A 22,410-nucleotide genomic window follows, 5' to 3' on the forward strand; every position below is an offset into this window, starting at 1 on the left:
CTTTAAAAACATTTCTAGACATCAATCAGATCGATAAATTATACCCTGATAGACGAAATATAATTTTTTACTTTAAATATATCAAACCATTGCATTCTTCATTTGTATATTTTATCCTGATAATAATTAAGACTATTCAAGTTATTTATCACATTAAACTGACGTCATAAATCTTGTGAATCACAGGAAACATAGGTAAGAATATAAACTTGTGACAATTTCAATTGAAGTATTAAAGTTTCATAAAAAATGTTTTCTTTTCAATCGATTCAAGTAAATTATACAAAATTCTAAAACAGTTTTATACCTATGTAGCATTATCTACCTTTCCTATACATTTATACACACCACCACCACCACCACCAGAAGGCATCAAATTTGCGTTATCTTCTCTCATGATCATAAGGCGCATAGGATCCGCATTATAAAAGGGGATACACAGGTCACGGCTTTCTCATTCTTCAGAAACTTGCCTCATCAGACTATCTTATCAGATTTCCTCCTTTTCATCTGCGTATAACCTTGATAAATGCCTCACACACAAGGTGCGTGGCCACACAAACACATATTTCGGTATCTAAGACTTACACGCAGACATCATTTACAGACTCTCATATATTTTTCCAATGAACACCATTTCATAGCAAACACAGTTGGGTTTGTAATCAATGTTCATTTACATATTCATTATTTTCAAGTTGTTACTTTATATTTGCTTACATCTTACATATATAATGCGTGTTCACACATTTACACACACACACACACACACACACATATATAAGTTATGAAAATATATATGACAATTAAGCTACACAGAATATTCCGCATTCTATCCTCATGAGAATTCATCAGGCTTATGCAAAGAGGTGTGGTTAGTGTGCATTTTTATATAAACACATGGTATTGAATATTCTAATTAGCCAATCAACTTCTTAGTTGTTACCATGACTAAGAAGCTGATTGGCTAACTGGCAAATTCAATACAATGTGTTTATATAAAAATGTGCGCAACCACAATTCTTCGCATAAGCCTGATGAATTCTCACGACAATAAAATGAGGAATGTTCTCTGTAGCTTAATTTCCATACATATTTTTATAACTTATTACCGAGCTCTCCTCATGCACTGAGCACTGTTAAAGTAAATACTGAAATTTTTTTGCATAAATTTTTTTTTTATAATCTAATTTTTTATAATAATAATTTTCTATTCTTATTTTTTATTTTTTTTTTTTTGCTGCCGAAGTGTTATTTAAAATCTCGGTATGTATTTAAATAATTTAAGAAGTTGATGGTTTTGTTTGCTACTAGAAGAATGACTTGGCAGACATGAAAAATGCAATTCATCTTTTTATGGCTGATATATTATTTCTTTTCATCCATAATGAAACATCCAGACGAATTCCAATAAAATCAGCATTTAATCAAGAAATACAAGAGAAATGTTAAAAATACGACTTACGTTTTCATTTATTTACTGAATGTTTTTCGAAATGCAAAAAGAAGAGAAAAAAAACCTCAATTTTAACATCAAAGAAGAGAGATAAACAAACCTTCATTAAAAATGGTTATCTTTTTTTTTAATTGCAACACATTATTATACGTTTCTGTTTCATGCATCATATTGGAATAGTTTTAATGTTATGGACAAAAATACAGACACACAATATCTATTATATTAGTAGATAACCTTTGTTGAACAGCGTTTAAAACCATAAGCATTTTCTTTTCATAATTTCGTTGCACTTGTGGAGTCACGTGAACATGAACTGTTTCTCCTGATTTCCATTGAATGGCAGGGAAATTCTCACAATATTTGGCATTCACGAACGTCTTCTTGCTCACCTGCACGAAAAATACAAATACATTTTTATAAGAATCGTTTCACAAAATGATTGCAATAAGCAGAAAATGTTTTTAGAATTAATACAATTAACTAATTTAACAACTTTTAAATATTACATCAATAAATAATAACTTTTTAAAATGATTTATAATATGATTTTTTTAATATGATTTAAATGATTTATAAACTTGTAAAAAATGTTTTTCATGGTTATTCATCAGAAAAGAAGTTGAATAATCAGTAACATCAGCAACAGAATTCACACAATATTGTGATAATGTAAATTGCAATGAAGAATAAGAAACAAAACTATGATTACAGTTAACGTGCAAAAAAACGTTGAAAAAATCTTCTGACAGAAAGAAAGAAAAAAGGCAAGTGAAATTAAGCAAATGGTGTTGAAATAATAAACATTCTCGAATTTGCGACTTTAAATAATTTGATTTCTAATCATTATTGTTTTATTGTTATACATTATAAGCAGTAGAAATTAAGTGTACAAATTGTATGGGAAATCCATTTAAATAGGAGAGGAATTATGAAGTTTGTTATATGCATTCATGAAATAGTACAAACTAGCGATAATTGTGGAAATTTCGCAGGGGACTCATTCATATGTAATATATTGATGTTGGCATTCTGCAGATGTTCAGTGTAAATGGAGAAGCTCTGATATTATTGTGGCTTTTTTGTTAAAACTGCAAAAGTATTTATCTAAGCTAGCATGAACGCCCGGCAAAGCCCACTCGTAGAGTACGCTTAAAAATGATATTTTAATTTTTGCAGATTTCATATATAGTATTATACATTATTCTATCGATTTTTATATATTATAAAGTTGTGATTTCAAAAATAAAAAAATATATATATCCATATGACTTGAGCGCATTAGCGTGAATCGAAACCAAAATAAAAAACTGATGAATATATATATATATATATATATATATATATATATATATATATGTATATGTATATGTATATATGTATATATATCTATATCTATATCTATATATATATATATATATATATATATGTAACTTCAGTTGCTTCAGCCATAATCGAAACTATTTATAATAATCGAAATTATTTATAAAACAAAATAGATTACTCGACTGCCATCAGTTATAATGGAAACCTAAAACAAAACTCATGAAGAATCCTTAATAAAATTATTCATGACAAGAAATGAAAGTACATAACAAACGACCCGGATGTAAGCGTGACACACAAAATAACATACACACTATCGTATTCATACATAGATATTTGATGGCCGTAGGGCACTCATATTTGATGGTATACTTTGAACGACTTGTCTCCCTGTTTATAAAAGCTTCAACGTCTAACAATAAGTAAAAAGCCACAAACTTATGAACAATTTTACTAACAATATTTAAAACATCAATCCCTTGTATCTAACAGACGTAAATATATTTACAAAGAATTATTGATTAATAAAAAATACCTGCGTAAGTTTTTGCTGTCGAACCATTTCATCCTTTAAGACCCTTACACACATGCGTAAAACTTCGCACACATGCTTACAGATGCATACACATTCATAAATATGCCTTGAATGCCTACTAGACACTATCCTCGAGTGTCTAAGGTCTCTCTGTACAGGGGTTTGCCAGAACAACCTGGCATGAGGATACTTTTTCCATAGAAGTAAACCCTGACCAAATATTCAAAATCACATAGTATTCACAGCCCAAATAAGATCTCTTCACTATGGCTACTCCACAGCTTTTCTGAGGAATGGTGCACCTTCTCCAAGTGATATTACCTCAAGTAATAGCACGAAGCTGGATACTCCACCAGACTAGATAAATTCTTGTCCTGGAATCCAGTAAGACCAAGAGACCAAAATGAAAGATATACTACAGCGTATAAAAATGGTTAATTGGGGAGAGGAAAATTATGTTCTCAATTCTTTACTAACTCAGTGCTTGAGAGATAAAGAACTTAAATGGAACATTCGAATGTCTATGTATCTCATATAGAGCTCAAGTGTTAGCCCCTGGTTGTAGGCCCCTTGATTTCTGAGAACTTCAACTGAAGTAAAATAAAACAAAAAAGGAATACATTCATACATATTCATACACATGCGCACATATTCATACATATGCACACATATTCATGCACATACACATATGTATAAAAATTCATACACATTCATACATATACATACATATGCATACACATGCGTACAAAAATACACATTCATACATATTCGCACATAATTATACACATGCATGAACATTCATATATATTCATACACGTGCATGCACACATACACACACATACAGATTCATAAACATTTATACACATTAAACACATTCATAAATATTCATACATCATTCATTCACATTCATACACATGCATAAACATGCATACACATACATATACATACACATTTGTCCTGGTACATACACATGCATACACATTCATAAATATTCATGCACATTCATAAACATTTATACACATTAAACGCATTCATAAATATTAATACATCATTCCTAAAAGTTCATACAGATCATATGCATTCATACACATTCACACACATTCATACACATTCATACACAGTCATACACATTCATAAAAATTCATACACATTCATAAAAATTCATACATATTCATACAAATTCATACACAGCCTTTGAGATTTGAAAAAAAAAAATCACTCCACTGCCGGTCTAGTGTGAGGGAAAATTTACCCGCCCCAAAATATTTTTACTCGTCCAACTTTATACCTTTGTTTCAGTCAATAATAGTAAATAATTTTACAACAATTCAAGAAATTACCGTGTGTATAATCTAACAAAAATATTTGTTTAACTCTTGTAAATCAACTATTTTATTACTACAAACATTTCAGTAAAATATTCAACAAAACGTTAAAATACAACACCAGTTTCCTTATATAGCGTCATTCATATTAGTTTTTCCATAGAAATAAGAATCATTTCTTCGGATGCTGATACGTAGTATCAAAATAACAATTGAAATATAAATAATTCAAGACTGCGTTTACTGGTACCGTTAGAAAACGAATATATCAAATTTTATACACAAAGAAAACATAATGTAAAATCACACCCTTGAAATAAATATATTTTAAAATGCAAAACAAATATTAGAGATTCATTTTTTCATTAAAACATTTCAATATGAATCTCTAATTGAAAAATATTCTGAAACACACAATCATCCCAGCAGCTCAAAAGAATCAGAAATAGTTACAATAATTGGTGAACAAAACTCGAAGCGAGATCATAATAAAAATGGACATTTAGCATCATATAGCATTGAACATTTCAGCAAAATTTATATAGATTAACCTAGCAATTAAATAACTTTGTTAATGAAACAATAAACAATTTTTATTTTTTACAAGGCAAGTCGAAATATTATATCATGTATAACATGTTACTAATAATCAGCCGTCTTGATATTTTTATGTGTTTACATTTTTATAATTCATGACCAAATTTGTTTATATCCTGATACATTTCTATCGTCCCTGGAATAAATAATGTTTGTTTACGAAGAAACAAAACTGAAGTGAAAACTGATTACTTACTTGTTATATAATTTAATTTTCGGTACGTGCTTGACGGAATGATGCATTTTTTCCTCTTTCAAATGTTCGTCTTTACTTTTGTCAGCATGAAGTGTATGTAGTTGTAGCGTCGAAGAATTTTTTTCCAAATGAATTTCAAAATCAGAGAGCTAAATGAAGGCGACATTTTGACTACACACCAATATGTAAATTTGACTTCTTGTTGACCTTTAGCGTGACCACTCTTTTTTCAATATGCTATTCCAACAGTCTCACAGCTAGAGATGAAAGAATTCACAAATGATGAGACATAGGTCATTCTAAGTCATATTTGAGCGTCGTAAAATAAATGAGTTTTTCCCGTTTCTTTATTTAAAGAAATTGTATCGACTGGCGGGCGAGTGATTTACGACTTTTAGTCGCCTCATGAAATATTCAATCGACTGTGGCGACCAGTCGTGTAAAGTCTCAAAGGCTGTTCATACACAATTTATACATATTCATGCGCATTCATACATATCCATACATATTCATACATATTCATACACATTCATACAAATTCATACACATTCATAAAAATTCATACAAATTCATACACATACATAAACATATGTTGTATAGCGGGGGGGGGTCATATTGGAGACACATAATACAAAAAAGGTGATAATAACATTATATACGGTTTACATCATCACGACGACGACTGTGACGATTCCTGGGAACTTTATATTATTAAAACGGAGCTGAGACATTTATGCAACAGTTCTTGTTAACATAGAGGAGAGGAGATTACGATGGTGGAGGCAGGGACACACAATACTTTGAGGTGCGTGGGGGGCTTATACAAAGTTCGTTTCCAAGATGATAGACAAAACATATTTATCTTTTCCTTTTGGTGGAATGACGACAAATGAAGACAACAGTTTACAAATATAGATGATTCTTTACTCATACCAGCTGGTGAATGATGATAATCAGGGATTCAAGCCTTTATGAATACATTGTTGTATCTCCTCCTCTCTCAATTCCAAAAGGGCATAGCTCCAACTCTCTCTCTCTCTCTCTCTCTCTCTCTCTCTCTCTCTCTCTCTCTCTCTCTGACTTGGACTGACTCTCTAACTTCGAACCCTTTCTCAGTTTATTGGAAATCTTCTTTCTTGATGACGTCAGAGGCATGGTTCTGCACATAAAATTTATTCACGTAGATTTTACCTATGTATGTCCAAACACACTTTTGGCAAACAAAGAATTCTTCAATTGCATTGTATCATTTAGCCAACTTGTTAATCATTATTTCTAAACTCGTATTGCCCATTCTTTTAACTGACATATTTAATATCCAGTTAATTCTAAAGAATGAACAATCGATTGCATTCATAGATAAAATATCTCTCACATAAATAATATTTAGCTATTTGCAAGAACAATGACAATCGTTCTGCATTCCTAGGATTTCAATATGTATTCTTTTTTAATTTTTTTACTGGGGTCGATTCTAACCTTTTACAAATATCATTCTTAACTTATCTAGTTGGCTTTCTTACTAACTGGAGTCTGCCCCTTTTAATAACACATTCATACACTTTCATACATATGCAAACACATTCACACTCATTCATACACATTCATAAACATTCATACATATTCATACTGATTTATACACATTCATACTTATTCACACACATTAATAAACATGCATACACATGTATACACATACGTACACGTACATGTATATTTGCTACTAATTAAAACAAATGTTAATCTCATCAAAATGAGAGCCAATTTGTAATCCGTCCTCCACCCATATAAACTATTATATAAACCAATAAACCAATAAACCATTACTTATATAAACCATTATTTATAAAAACAATTATTTATATAAACCAATATTTATATAAACCATTATTTATATAAACCAATATTTATATAAACGAATATTTATATAAACTAATATTAAAATAAACCAATATTTATATAAACCAATATTAATATGAACCAATATTTATATAAACCAATATGTATATAAACCAATATTAATATGAACCCATATTTATATAAACCAATATTTATATAAACCAATATTAATATGAACCAATATTTATATAAACCATTATTTATATAAACCAATATTTATATAAACCAATATTTATATAAACTAATATTGAAATAAACCAATATTAATATGAACCAATATTTATATAAACCAATATTTATATAAAGCAATATTTATATAAACCATTACTTATATAAATCATTACTTATATAAACCATTATTTATAAAAACAATTATTTATATAAACCAATATTTATATAAACCAATACTTATATAAAGCATTATTTATAAAAACAATTATTTATATAAACAATTATTTATATAAACCAATATTTATATAAACAATTACTTATATAAACCAATATTTATATAAACCATAACTTATATAAACCATTATTTATATAAACCAATATTTATATAAACCATAACTTATATAAACCAATATTTATATAAACCAATATTTATATAAACCAATATTTATGTAAACCATTATTTATATAAACCAATATTTATATAAACAATTATTTATATAAACCAATATTTATATAAACCAATATTTATATAAACCAATATTTATATAAACCAATATTTATATAAACCAATATTTATGTAAACCATTATTTATAAAAAACAACTATTTATATAAACCAATATTTATGTAAACAATTACTTATATAAACTATTACTCACAGCACTGGTTTGAATATCCGGGCACCTGGGTGGTAACAATAGGTCAATAACGCCTTCTCTGTGTTTAAAGGCCACACCTTCAAGAAGATCGAAAATCTCAAGTCCGTGTACCTCAATGCCATATCGACGCAGCCATTCCTTTGAACAGATTGAATCTTCATTCAAATCTTCATGTTCTTCAGCTGCGAACAGTTCACTAGAATCAGTCGTTTCTGGGGAAATCAAGAGAAAATTTATATTAGTATCTTTGTTCCTAAGAATTAACAACTCGTTTTATAATTCTACAACTCAGTGTCTGTGTGTGTTTGTGTGTTCCCCTAAAATATGTAAAGTTAAAGAATCTACGTAAAATCTAAAAGTGTCAACTTTACGAGGGAAGATAACGGAAATGTTCACGATTTTCTAAGTGCAACTCTAGGTGTATCAGAATTTTTGTAGGAATTTTTGACACCCCTAACACGAAACTGCAAATAAAATATAAAAAACTCGTAATTTCTCTTTTAAGGTGGGTTGTTTATTTTCTTTGTGGATGATACTTCCAAAATAAACTATTAAAGTTGTATAAGCAGTAATAGAACTATTTTTTAAAAAATAGTAATGAAATTAATTGAATGTTACGAATTCAGTATTTTTCAATTTTTAAACTTTAAAAATCTATCAAAATTTTTCTATTGATTCAATTTTTACGATATTTTCAGGGTCAATGTGAAATTTTATGCTCTTTCCAATAAACCGAATATAATATTTAAGACAAACGTTTTTTTTTAAATTCACGCCCCCCCCATTTTCAAATGTCTATTAAAAAGTAAATAATTAATTTATGTACCAAAGTTTTATACATCACAAATTGAAGATAAAAGATCAATAAATAATATATTCAAATTTAAAACAAAAAAGTAGTGTTTTTTTAGAAATTTATCTATAAAGTCCGAAGTTTAAAACCTTTTTTTTTTTAATGAAACCTTGGTCCTTGCTCCTTTAATTGAAAAAAAAATTAGGGCTTGAATTACATTTTTTGAGGAGTTATAAGCTTCGAAAGATAGCGGGTGGAATTATTCAATAGTTTTCACGAAATTTCTGACACTGCTAGTGCAACTCTAAAAGAACTATGAGGTTATAAGGCTTTTAAAATCTAAAATATATACTTTTTTTATATAATTCAAATCATATGTATAAAATTTTCAAATAAAATTATATGCAGTCAAATAATATAGTTTTAATTTTTATATAATAAAATTTAAGTATCAAACCTTGGTATATTTAATAACGTCTCTCGTCTGTCTCTCTGCTTTTCTCTCTCTCTCTCTCTCTCTTTCTCTCTTTCTCTTTTACACACATTTTATCTCTCATTGTATCGCTCTCTACAACCTATAAACACACGCACACACATATGTGTGTGTGTGTGTGTGTGTGTGTGTGTGTGTGTGTGTGTGTGTGCAACATAGGAGAACATATCTCAGTCTGTACGCATGTCTGTTCCTCAAAACAAAAAGTGCGTAGTTTAACTATAAACATATTCCCACACACAATTTGCACGTGAACACAATAAAAGTAACTCTTATCTTTAATTTTCCCTTGAAATAGCTACTGACACTTTTCTAACACGTGAAATTAATCTATTCATAAGTGGCTGCTTAATATCATATATTATAAATCTGGATAGCTTAGTTTGTAAAATATCTTGCACTCTAATCTGGGTAATGCCGAGTAACCCTGCTAGTCTCTTTATAAATAAATCTCACACACCACTAAGAGCAATAGTAGAAGAACATGATGAGATATGGCCACCAGTTACAACATCTCTTGAAATCGTCTTTAGAGCTGCTAGCAATCACTGCAAAAGGATTATGGAAAATATAAGAGAGTTATATGCTCAGTCCATCAAGTACAAAGTAGAAGAACAGAGGCTTGATTCTCATGAGTTTTGGCGAATAATAAACAAAGTTCTGAATAGATGCGACTCCTCTATCCCGACCACCATCGACAGGCCTGCCGTGATTTTGTCAGCATCTGACAAAACCAAACTTTTTGCCAAGAACTTTGCAGCAAATTTAACTCTTTACGATCAGGGCCTCTTACTTTCCAAATTTCCACTGAAGACCAAAAATAATCTGAGCGACATCCAAATATTTGTTTGTTATGTTATCACACTCAACAAGAACCTTGCGATAGCAAAACAACAGATCCTGACAATATTCCAGCCATAACTGCAACTAGAACTAGTATACATTCTTGCAAAGCGGTTCAATCGATGCCTAAACGAGAAATGCTTCCCAACACCTCGGAAAGCGTTATTAGTTTGCCCAATATTAGAGATCGGTATTCTGCATCTCAATACAAACCAATTTCTTCTTTGGTCTGACGAGGTGGATCTCTTTGAATAGGGACTCCACCAAAACATGTATGTACAAATAGGGGTAGGCAATATTTTTCAAATAAATGCCAATATTTTTCAAATAAATGCCAAAAGTAGCTTATTACCTTCATTTATATGTAAATAGATGGGACCAAGTGCTTTTTTTCAAAACGGGTCAAAATTGGAGGGTCGCTGGCCCCAAACGTGATTTGACCGCGTCAAAATCGCCCAAATTTCACTCCCGAACACACTTCATCACTTATTGAAAGCCACAGGGTGCATTTTTTGACTATAAATGCATTTGTATCATTAAATCTAACATTCCCATTGGCTATCCCACAAGTATAGGGCTTTTTAGGGTATCTCAGAGTCCAAAATGGGTCAAAATTACCCCCAAATTAGCCAAAAATGGTCGGAAATCACGGATTTTCCAAAATGCACCTCCCAAGCCACACAGGGTGCAATTTTTTACCATAAATGGCTCTATATCATTAAATCTAACATTCTCAATGGCTATCCCACCTATATAGGGCTTTTCAAGGTATCTTAAGGGTCCAAAATGGGTCAAATTTACCCAAAAATTAGCCAAAAATGAACGAAAATCACAGATAATCCCCAAAATGCAGGTATTATATCTCATCGGGCTCCTATAAACACTCCTGTATGGTTTTTTACAGTTGGAAGACTGAAATTACCACCCTGTTATCTTATCCATTTGTATTTAGGGTATTTAGAGATCTTTGGGGGATGTAAAAAGGGTCAAAACAATCCAAAAATGACAAAATTACGCTTTACAGTACATAACATATGAATCATTAGTTCATTCATCAATGATACTTTTTAGAAACATCGTAACTTTACTACATCAACTTCTCAGAAAGTAATTAATTGTAAATTGAACATTGAATGCCAATAAAATTCTGTCCAAGAAGAGTCTGAATTCATATTGTTCTCATAGTTACCCCAAAATTGATGAAAATGGCCCTCGATTCGCTATTTCTCGATTTGTAACCAATATATTGAATAACTTGATAAAAGGTATGAGTAATTAGCAAAGGAATTATTTTGTTATTTCAAAACACAGCTTCACTTCACATTACTTTAAAATCATTCAACAGTAAAATATCAATATAATGCATTAAAGAGCTCGTCAATCACATCATTATTCTCTAGCACAAATACTGGTTTTCGTTTTGTCAAGTTCCATGCACCAATGACATTGCACGACAAAAATTGAATTTTCAATGTCTTCTGCTCTTCAATTCGGAAAGGATACTGCCATGTTTTCTTTCTATTGTCGTTGGGAAGTGGTTCCAAATATTCTACAATTGGTCACTTATATCCTCCACTTCAAATTGATCATCGTCCAAATCAAAACGATTGTGCAGTTCTTGCTCTGCCAGAAACCGTTCATGTTCCATATCGACGTGGAAAGTGTCAATGAGCCATTTGCGAGAGAGAGACTTTTGATCGACAAAGAATCTTCGTTCATGTACATCAAATTCATCAGGATTCACATCTTTTGAAAGTATATTGAGAAGGACATGGTGCTCTCGTTTCCATTTAATCATATTCACACGTCTGGAACCCTTTACTTTGTAGACATCTTTATCGTAAATTTTTAGCGATCGATCAAGTTTATGTTTTATCCCAGGTATTGTAACATAACGAACATCACTTCCAAAGGCTTTCTGCCACAATTGTAGTAATCGCAAGGAGAACTGGTGAATATGATTTTTCTGTGTCGTGGTACCATATTTGGCAGCATGATGTTGCACAGCTTGAACACATTCAGCCTCAGTTGGAAGAGAATCAAGCAGAAGATAAGTCCAATTGTCGTAATTATAATCTTTGTCAATCTGCCCTGCTATACCAGCCATGTTCATTGCATTTTACTAACTGAAAAAGAAAGCAAAGTTCAATCAAATTCACAATTAATGCAATGCAATGTTATCGTGTCCATTTAAAGATGCCATTGCATTGTTACAGAAAGAAAACATTTCCTTATTTGGTAATTTTCCATCTATAACTCAAATTAAGCCCCCTTTTGACAACCTATGTTGATTCTTAGGGACTTTTTGACTCTCTTTGGCTAAATCGGCCATATTTAGCCACTTTTAAAGGTCCTTATACCCCTCATTAACAGTGCAAAAGTTAGGAGAGTGCCTGCTTCAAGCATTTCCCAACAGTTTCTGCCATGTAGAGGTGTCTTTGGGCCCATGGGAGGTGCATTTTGGAAAATCCGTGATTTCCGACCATTTTTGGCTAATTTGGGGGTAATTTTGACCCATTTTGGACTCTGAGATACCCTAAAAAGCCCTATACTTGTGGGATAGCCAATGGGAATGTTAGATTTAATGATACAAATGCATTTATAGTCAAAAAATGCACCCTGTGGCTTTCAATAAGTGATGAAGTGTGTTCGGGAGTGAAATTTGGGCGATTTTCACGCGTTGACGCGGTCAAATCACGTTTGGGGCCAGCGACCCTCCAATTTTGAACCGTTTTGAACAAAATCACTTGTTCCCATCTATTTACATATAAATGAAGGTAATAAGCCACTTTTGGCATTTATTTGAAAAATTTTGTTTCTATAGCTTACCCCTAGTACAAATGTAACCAATAGTGATTGTATAATAAACAGACTATGTGGGTATATATATATATATATATATATATATATATATATATATATATATATTAATTATTTAATTATTATAGTAAAAAAATAATTATATATATATATATATATATATATATATATATATATATATGTGTATATATATATATGTATATATTCAGCAACTTTGATGAGTCGTAAACGACGAAACACGTGTCAGTGGATAATTATATTTTAAAAATAATATATATGCAGCTCCCAATTTAAGGGGGTACCGGATTGGTCAAAGGGAAAATTGTTCCCAACTCGCATTTGGGCAAAAATGCAATTTCGTATAAATAATTGAATTCATTCAAAAAGTATCGCTAACAAAAATAAATAAACACACACACATTATATATATATATATATATATATATATATATATATATATATATATATTTACAGCTGTACCCTGCCACGCGTTGCTGTGGCTCAATTTGGCGAAATGGAAAAAAATTCCCAAATGAGAAATAGCATGTTTTTTATATACTTAATTTCCCAGTACGTGTGGATACACAATTTTTGTTGTTCCATTTTCTAAGCTGATATAGAGATTTTCTGATTTGCTGACCCTTGAATACACAACATAAACTGTCCATGTAAGAAACAACCAGTGTGTAGATGTAAGCCACACAATTGTAAAGATTGTCCTTTAGTATTGTTGATGGTAATTACAAAAGACAATCGAATTGGGAACTGCAATCTCCTAAAGTGACATGGAGTATCCGGTTGAATCATAGGGATGTGTGGAATGAAGGCCTCTTCACCTGTAAAAGGGCCTGTTAAGATTGTTGCTTCTGTGATATTGTTCATTAATTTTTTATCTGCAAGTCATGTGCTATTGCAAAACTTAGCTTGGTTTATATTTCACAACATGATTGCAGTACAAGCGTATCACTAGCAAATCTAGTTAATTCAAAAATTCTGTTTGATAATTAACCACTTCATCAGTGTTGACGGACTTGTATGTGACTACTTCACTTGGAATTTTAAGCTGAATAATATCATCTTTGTTATGACTTTTTTTTTTTTACACGGTGGTCACCACTTATCAAGGCCCGGAAGCTACTTAGGGATAAGGGTTATTGCAAGTACAGTACGTTAGTGTGGAGATTTAATGAAGTGTTTACTTAAGAGGGTGGTTCATTAGGAATTTGTTAACGTTGGACTTAAAGACATCCAAGTTGTAGTCAGGTGGGAAGCAGGCAGACGGAACAGAGTTCCACAGGCGTGCAGTTCTAAGAAAGAAGCTTTGTTCATGGAATCTACGTTTTGATTTAGGCACAGATAAAGAGTGGGGGACGTTTTTCACAGTGGATTCAGCTAGACGGGTGTTTTTTGTAAAGGATTGGCGAGGGGGACCAGAGATTGGAGTTCAGACGAGCACCTGCCATGGAAATAACGATAAAACAAGGGAGAGAGGTTGCAGGGTAGGAAAAAGGGCATCCCCCACTAAGCCACGAAGTCTATTTTGTACTCTGTCAAGGCAGGATAGGCTGTTTTTAGCAGCTCCTGCCCAGATATGGCAACAGTATTCCATCCTTGGACGTACTTGGCTTTTATATAGATAGAGAATTGCATCAGTAGTGAGATATCTTCTGGAGCGGTAGAAGGATCCCACCATTTTCCAGCGACCTTGGCAACAGACTTGATGTATGTGTTCCATTTCAAATCAGGAGTAAAGGACAAACCCAGAAGCTTGTCAAAACATGGGGCTTCTCCTAGACGAGAGCCATCCATTTCAGTTGATGCCAGATGGGGATCAGAGCGTTGATGATGTAAAGATAGGAGTTTGGTTTTAGATGCATTAAAGGTATCCAGCCATGTCTTCTCCCACTGAACCACACGCTTGAGATAAGAGGAAAGAGAATCAGAGAGAACTTTGTCATTTACAGCCTTTGATGTGTTGCCATAGATGGTCGTGTCATCAGCATAGATGTGAACGAATGATTTAAGTATTTGTTTAGGGAGATCATTGATGTAGATCAGGAAGAGAGTTGGGCACAGGATTGACCCTTGAGGGACTCCAGCATTAATACTGCAGGCTTCTGATTTTTGTCCATCGACCACTACTCTTATTAGCCTATCGAAGAGAAATGATTTAATGATTGAGAAAATATTTCCAGTTATACCGTAGCTGCAAATCTTGTGAAGTAGGCCCTTATGCCATACCTTGTCGAAGGCCTTTGATATGTCAAGAAATTCACTAATCCTGTGAGATATAACTGTTAGCACATCTGCGGTAGATCTTGCAGAACGGAAACCATATTGTGTGTCGCTAAGAAGGTTATTTCTGTTGAGGTGGTTGACTATTTCTCTATTTATTATGGATTCCAGCAACTTACTCATAACACACAGGAGACTTATTGGTCTGTACTGAGAGGGGGATGACTTATCACCTGAATTCTTAAATACAGGGCATACTGATGAGGTTTTCCAGGGAGTCTGAAAGCACTTCTCCTTAAGGCAACACTTAAACAGTTTTGTAATTATGGGAGCAAGTTCTGGTTGAAGCTTTTTAAACACTATAATTGGGATGCTGTCAGGGCCAGTTGCTTTATTGGAATCAAGGTTCTTGATTAGCTTGGCGACCTCATGCACAGATATTTGTATGTTACCTAGCATGTTCTGTGTTATAGGAGGAAATATGGGGAGTTGATGGCCTTCGTCGCATAGGGTAGAATTAGCTGCAAAGTTCTTTGCAAATAGTCTGGCCTTGTCTGATGCTGACGAGATGACCTCTGGTCCATTGATAATGGTTGGGATAGAACGCACACTTCTGTTCAGGATCCTATTTGTTATTTGCCAAAACTGGTGGGAACCAAGCCGCTGATCAGCTACTTTGGATTTGACAGACTGGGTGTATAGCCCTCTTGCATTTTTATTACTCTTTTACAGTGGTTGCTGGCGTTCCTGAAAGCAGCTTTAGTCTCAGTGCATCTATTACGTTGGTAGTTATAGAAAAAGTGATTTCTGTGCGCGATAGCAGAAGCACATTCTGGGGAGTACCATAGCTGGATGTAAGGTTTTTGTTGGAATTTTTTAGATGGTATGAATCGGTCTATGCCTACAATTAACCATTCGGTCAGATCTGATACTATAGAGGACACTTCCTTTTTAAACATGGAATGCAGAGGTAAATCAGATATGAATGTACGGAAGCTATCCCAGTCAGCCATAGAGTATCGGTATACAGTACGGTGGAGGGGTACGTCTGGGGACTTATTACATTTCATTTTTATCTTAACTGATACAACGCAGTGGTCAGAGGATCCTAGAGGAGAATGAACGGAACATGAACATAGCTCAGGGGAAGTTGAGAGAAAAAGGTCTAGGAGGCTTGCATATTGACCAGTAGTATCGGGCACACTGGTGGGTTCGTGAACAATCTGAGTGAGGTCATAAGCAATGGCAAAATCATGACAGAACGTCCCCTCATCGTCTGTCTTATTTGAATGGGTCAGCCATTCCACGTTATGGACGTTGAAGTCACCACAAATGTGGATGTTAGCCGAGGGATGTGCAGACTGGATCTGGTCTATTTTCTCAGATATACTCTTAAAGATAGTAACTCCGCTGTTATGGGGCCGATAGAGGGCAAATATAAATGAAGTGATGTAAGCAAGTGCAACCTGGAAACACATATAGGGTAAATTAGGATCTTCTCTAGAGATATCCCTGCCACACGGGAAGCCATCCTTAATGAAGGCACATATTCCATGCCCATGGCGATCTTGGGTGTCAGATTTAGCTGTTAAGTTAGAGTATCCGTTAATTATGAACTCATCTAGGGAGGTGGTCAGCCCTATTCCAGTTTCGCTTAGAAAGAATATGTCCGGTTTCGTCTCCTGTAATTGGGTTTCAACCTCTGGAAGGTTGGAATGTAGACCCCTGATGTTGGAGAAGGAGACCTGGTAGTAGGGGTCTACATTGGAAGATGGGGTTCTAGGTTTATTCGAGTTCTTTTCTGGCCTGCAAGATTAGCTCGTTCACTTAGCCAACTGGAATTCTTATAATTAATTTGAATACCTGGATAAATCTTTTATTACTAACTCTTCTTTTGAAGTGATTTTTTTTTTTTTTGCTGGATGTTTCGGAGATATTGAACATGGGAGTTTTGAAAAGTTAAATGTTTAATAGTAGAATTTCAAAGTAGAATGAGTAGTTCTTCTACCTGGTAGTAAGGTCATGGCTATTCCGCATGCAACAAGAGGTAAAGCTATGCATTTTGTTATTGAACGGCTGTCAAAATTAATTTGATTAGAAGGTTTTACCAGTAAGTCCTGGTGCTGTTTTAATTATCAGTAATTTTGAAATAACTTTCTATTCTCACTGTAAGTAATTTTAATGACTAAAACGGGATATATCCATGTTTTGACAATGCCTTATTCAGTGCAATTAATTTAGGTGACTAAAATAGGATTGCTTAATGTTTTCACAATGCCTTAGTCAGTGTAATTAATTTAGGTGACTAAAATAGGATTGTTTCATGTTTTCACAATGCCTTATTCAGTGCAATTAATTTAGGTGACTAAAATAGGATTGTTTCATGTTTTCACAGTGCTTTATTCAGTGTAATTGATTTAGGTGACTAAAATAGGATTGTTTCATGTTTTCACAATGCCTTATTCAGTGCAATTAATTTAGGTGACTAAAATAGGATTGTTTCATGTTTTCACAGTGCTTTATTCAGTGTAATTGATTTAGGTGACTAAAATAGGATTGTTTCATGTTTTCACAATGCCTTATTCAGTGTAATTAATTTAGGTGACTAAAATAGGATTGTTTCATGTTTTCACAGTGCTTTATTCAGTGTAATTAATTTAGGTGACTAAAATAGGATTGTTTCATGTTTTTACAATGCCTTAATAACAGTAAGTAAATTAAGTGACTAAAATAGGATTTATTCATGTTCTGACAATACTGTATTCACTGTAATTAATTTAGGAGACTAAAATAGGATCAGGGATCAGAGACGGATAGATAGAGAGGCAGATATAGAGAGAGAGAAAGAGAAAGAAAGAGAGATAGAAAGAGATTGAGGGATTGAAAGATAGAGACAGAGAAAGTTAGAGACAGAGAGAGAAAGAAAGAGAGGGGAAGAGAGGGAGTGAGAGAAAGAAAGGGGCTCAAAGATAGATAGAGATGTGATATCAAGAGAAAGATAGAGAGAGAGGGGGAGGGAGATGAGAGATGGATGGAGAGAGAGAGAAAGACAAAGAAAAAGAGGGAAAGAAACAGAGGGTGAACTACACCACTGGTTTTGTCCTCGATCAGTGGAGGAGAAATCCTTCGAGACTGAGAAAATTTTTATTTTTGTTCCTATCCAAAGTATTCCCTTTTCGGGAGCTGGATTTTCAACACATTAAAAACCGACCGGTACTTGTGCAGAATTTGAACCAGACGTAACCGCTCTGCTTCGTTCGAAACATGACATCATCCGCTGGCTTTCGCCGAACGTCGCCGATTATCAATTATATTATATTATAATACGTACACTTCCACGAAAAATATATTATGAATAATACGTACACTTCCACAAAAAATATATTATGAATAATACATACACTTCCACGAAAAATATATTATGAATAATACGTACACTTCCACGAAAAATATATATAATGAATAATACGTACACTTCCACGAAAAATATATTATGAATAATACGTACACTTCCACAAAAAATATATATAATGAATAATACGTACACTTCCACGAAAAATATATTATGAATAATACGTACACTTCCACGAAAAATATATCATGAATAATACGTACACTTCCACGAAAAATATATCATGAATAATACGTACACTTCCACGAAAAATATATTATGAATAATACGTACACTTCCACAAAAAATATATTATGAATAATACGTACACTTCCACGAAAAATATATTATGAATAATACGTACACTTCCACAAAAAAATATATTATGAATAATACGTACACTTCCACAAAAAATATATTATGAATAATACGTACACTTCCACGAAAAATATATTATGAATAATACGTACACTTCCACAAAAAATATATTATGAATAATACGTACACTTCCACGAAAAATATATCATGAATAATACGTACACTTCCACGAAAAATATATTATGAATAATACGTACACTTCCACGAAAAATATATTATGAATAATACGTACACTTCCACGAAAAATATATTATGAATAATACGTACACTTCCACAAAAAATATATTATGAATAATACGTACACTTCCACGAAAAATATATTATGAATAATACGTACACTTCCACAAAAAATATATTATGAATAATACGTACACTTCCACGAAAAATATATTATGAATAATACATACACTTCCACGAAAAATATATCATGAATAATACGTACACTTCCACGAAAAATATATCATGAATAATACGTACACTTCCACGAAAAATATATTATTAATAATACGTACACTTCCACAAAAAATATATTATGAATAATACGTACACTTCCACGAAAAATATATTATGAATAATACGTACACTTCCACAAAAAAATATATTATGAATAATACGTACACTTCCACAAAAAATATATTATGAATAATACGTACACTTCCACGAAAAATATATTATGAATAATACGTACACTTCCACAAAAAATATATTATGAATAATACGTACACTTCCACGAAAAATATATCATGAATAATACGTACACTTCCACGAAAAATATATTATGAATAATACGTACACTTCCACAAAAAATATATTATGAATAATACGTACACTTCCACGAAAAATATATTATGAATAATACGTACACTTCCACAAAAAATATATTATGAATAATACGTACACTTCCACGAAAAATATATTATGAATAATACGTACACTTCCACGAAAAATATATTATGAATAATGCGTACACTTCCACGAAAAATATATTATGAATAATACGTACACTTCCACGAAAAATATATTATGAATAATACGTACACTTCCACGAAAAAATATATTATGAATAATACGTACACTTCCACGAAAAATATATTATGAATAATACGTACACTTCCACGAAAAATATATTATGAATAATACATACACTTCCACAAAAAAATATATTATGAATAATACGTACACTTCCACAAAAAATATATTATGAATAATACGTACACTTCCTCGAAAAAATATATTATGAATAATACATACACTTCCACGAAAAATATATTATGAATAATACGTACACTTCCACGAAAAATATATTATGAATAATACGTACACTTCCACGAAAAATATATTATGAATAATACGTACACTTCCACGAAAAATATATTATGAATAATACGTACACTTCCACGAAAAATATATTATGAATAATACGTACACTTCCTCGAAAAAATATATTATGAATAATACATACACTTCCACGAAAAATATATTATGAATAATACATACACTTCCACGAAAAATATATTATGAATAATACGTACACTTCCACGAAAAATATATTATGAATAATACGTACACTTCCACGAAAAATATATTATGAATAATACGTACACTTCCACGAAAAATATATTATGAATAATACGTACACTTCCTCGAAAAAATATATTATGAATAATACATACACTTCCTCGAAAAAATATATTATGAATAATACATACACTTCCTCGAAAAAATATATTATGAATAATACGTACACTTCCACAAAAAATATATTATGAATAATACGTACACTTCCACGAAAAATATATTATGAATAATACGTACACTTCCTCGAAAAAATATATTATGAATAATACGTACACTTCCTCGAAAAAATATATTATGAATAATACATACACTTCCTCGAAAAAATATATTATGAATAATACATACACTTCCTCGAAAAAATATATTATGAATAATACGTACACTTCCTCGAAAAAATATATTATGAATAATACGTACACTTCCACGAAAAATATATTATGAATAATACGTACACTTCCACGAAAAATATATTATGAATAATACGTACACTTCCTCGAAAAAATATATTATGAATAATACGTACACTTCCTCGAAAAAATATATTATGAATAATACGTACACTTCCTCGAAAAAATATATTATGAATAATACGTACACTTCCTCGAAAAAATATATTATGAATAATACGTACACTTCCTCGAAAAAATATATTATGAATAATACGTACACTTCCACAAAAAATATATTATGAATAATACGTACACTTCCACGAAAAATATATTATGAATAATACATACACTTCCTCGAAAAAATATATTATGAATAATACATACACTTCCTCGAAAAAATATATTATGAATAATACGTACACTTCCTCGAAAAAATATATTATGAATAATACGTACACTTCCACGAAAAATATATTATGAATAATATGTACACTTCCTCGAAAAAATATATTATGAATAATACGTACACTTCCTCGAAAAAATATATTATGAATAATATGTACACTTCCACGAAAAATATATTATGAATAATACGTACACTTCCACGAAAAATATATTATGAATAATACGTACACTTCCTCGAAAAAATATATTATGAATAATATGTACACTTCCTCGAAAAATATATTATGAATAATACGTACACTTCCTCGAAAAAATATATTATGAATAATACGTACACTTCCTCGAAAAAATATATTATGAATAATACGTACACTTCCTCGAAAAAATATATTATGAATAATATGTACACTTCCACGAAAAATATATTATGAATAATACGTACACTTCCACGAAAAATATATTATGAATAATACGTACACTTCCTCGAAAAAATATATTATGAATGATATGTACACTTCCACGAAAAATATATTATGAATAATACGTACACTTCCACAAAAAATATATTATGAATAATACGTACACTTCCACGAAAAATATATTATGAATAATACGTACACTTCCACGAAAAATATATTATGAATAATACGTACACTTCCACGAAAAATATATTATGAATAATACGTACACTTCCACAAAAAATATATTATGAATAATACATACACTTTCACGAAAAATATATTATGAATAATACGTACACTTCCACAAAAAATATATTATGAATAATACATACACTTCCACAAAAAATATATTATGAATAATACGTACACTTCCACAAAAAATATATTATGAATAATACATACACTTCCACAAAAAATATATTATGAATAATACATACACTTTCACGAAAAATATATTATGAATA

At 31.5% G+C, this 22,410-nt stretch overlaps 2 protein-coding genes across 6 annotated transcripts in view; one reads left to right on the forward strand and one right to left on the reverse strand.

Annotated features, from left to right (window-relative positions):
* Positions 1 to 22,410, reverse strand: part of LOC145261120 (von Willebrand factor A domain-containing protein 3B-like) — a 290,745-nt gene that overhangs the window by 166,908 nt on the left and 101,427 nt on the right. For all 5 annotated transcript variants that reach the window (XR_013864415.1, XM_080119364.1, XM_080119362.1 and 2 more), the window contains 2 exons: positions 8,161 to 8,372; positions 1,694 to 1,848 (listed from right to left, as the gene is read on the reverse strand). Coding sequence is in view for 4 of the 5 variants with exons in the window: in XM_080119364.1 (XP_079975490.1) it covers positions 1,694 to 1,848; positions 8,161 to 8,372 (367 nt within the window). In the remaining variant the exon portion in view is untranslated. The remainder of the gene's footprint in view (positions 1 to 1,693; positions 1,849 to 8,160; positions 8,373 to 22,410) is intronic.
* The window catches only part of LOC145261124 (cytochrome P450 3A11-like), a 273,410-nt gene that overhangs the window by 3,344 nt on the left and 247,656 nt on the right, over positions 1 to 22,410 (forward strand). The gene's annotated exons all lie outside the window — the stretch shown is intronic.

This window comes from Euprymna scolopes, chromosome 37 (genome assembly GCF_053919585.1).
Source record: "Euprymna scolopes isolate OS-2025 chromosome 37, ASM5391958v1, whole genome shotgun sequence".
NCBI lineage: Eukaryota > Metazoa > Mollusca > Cephalopoda > Sepiida > Sepiolidae > Euprymna > Euprymna scolopes.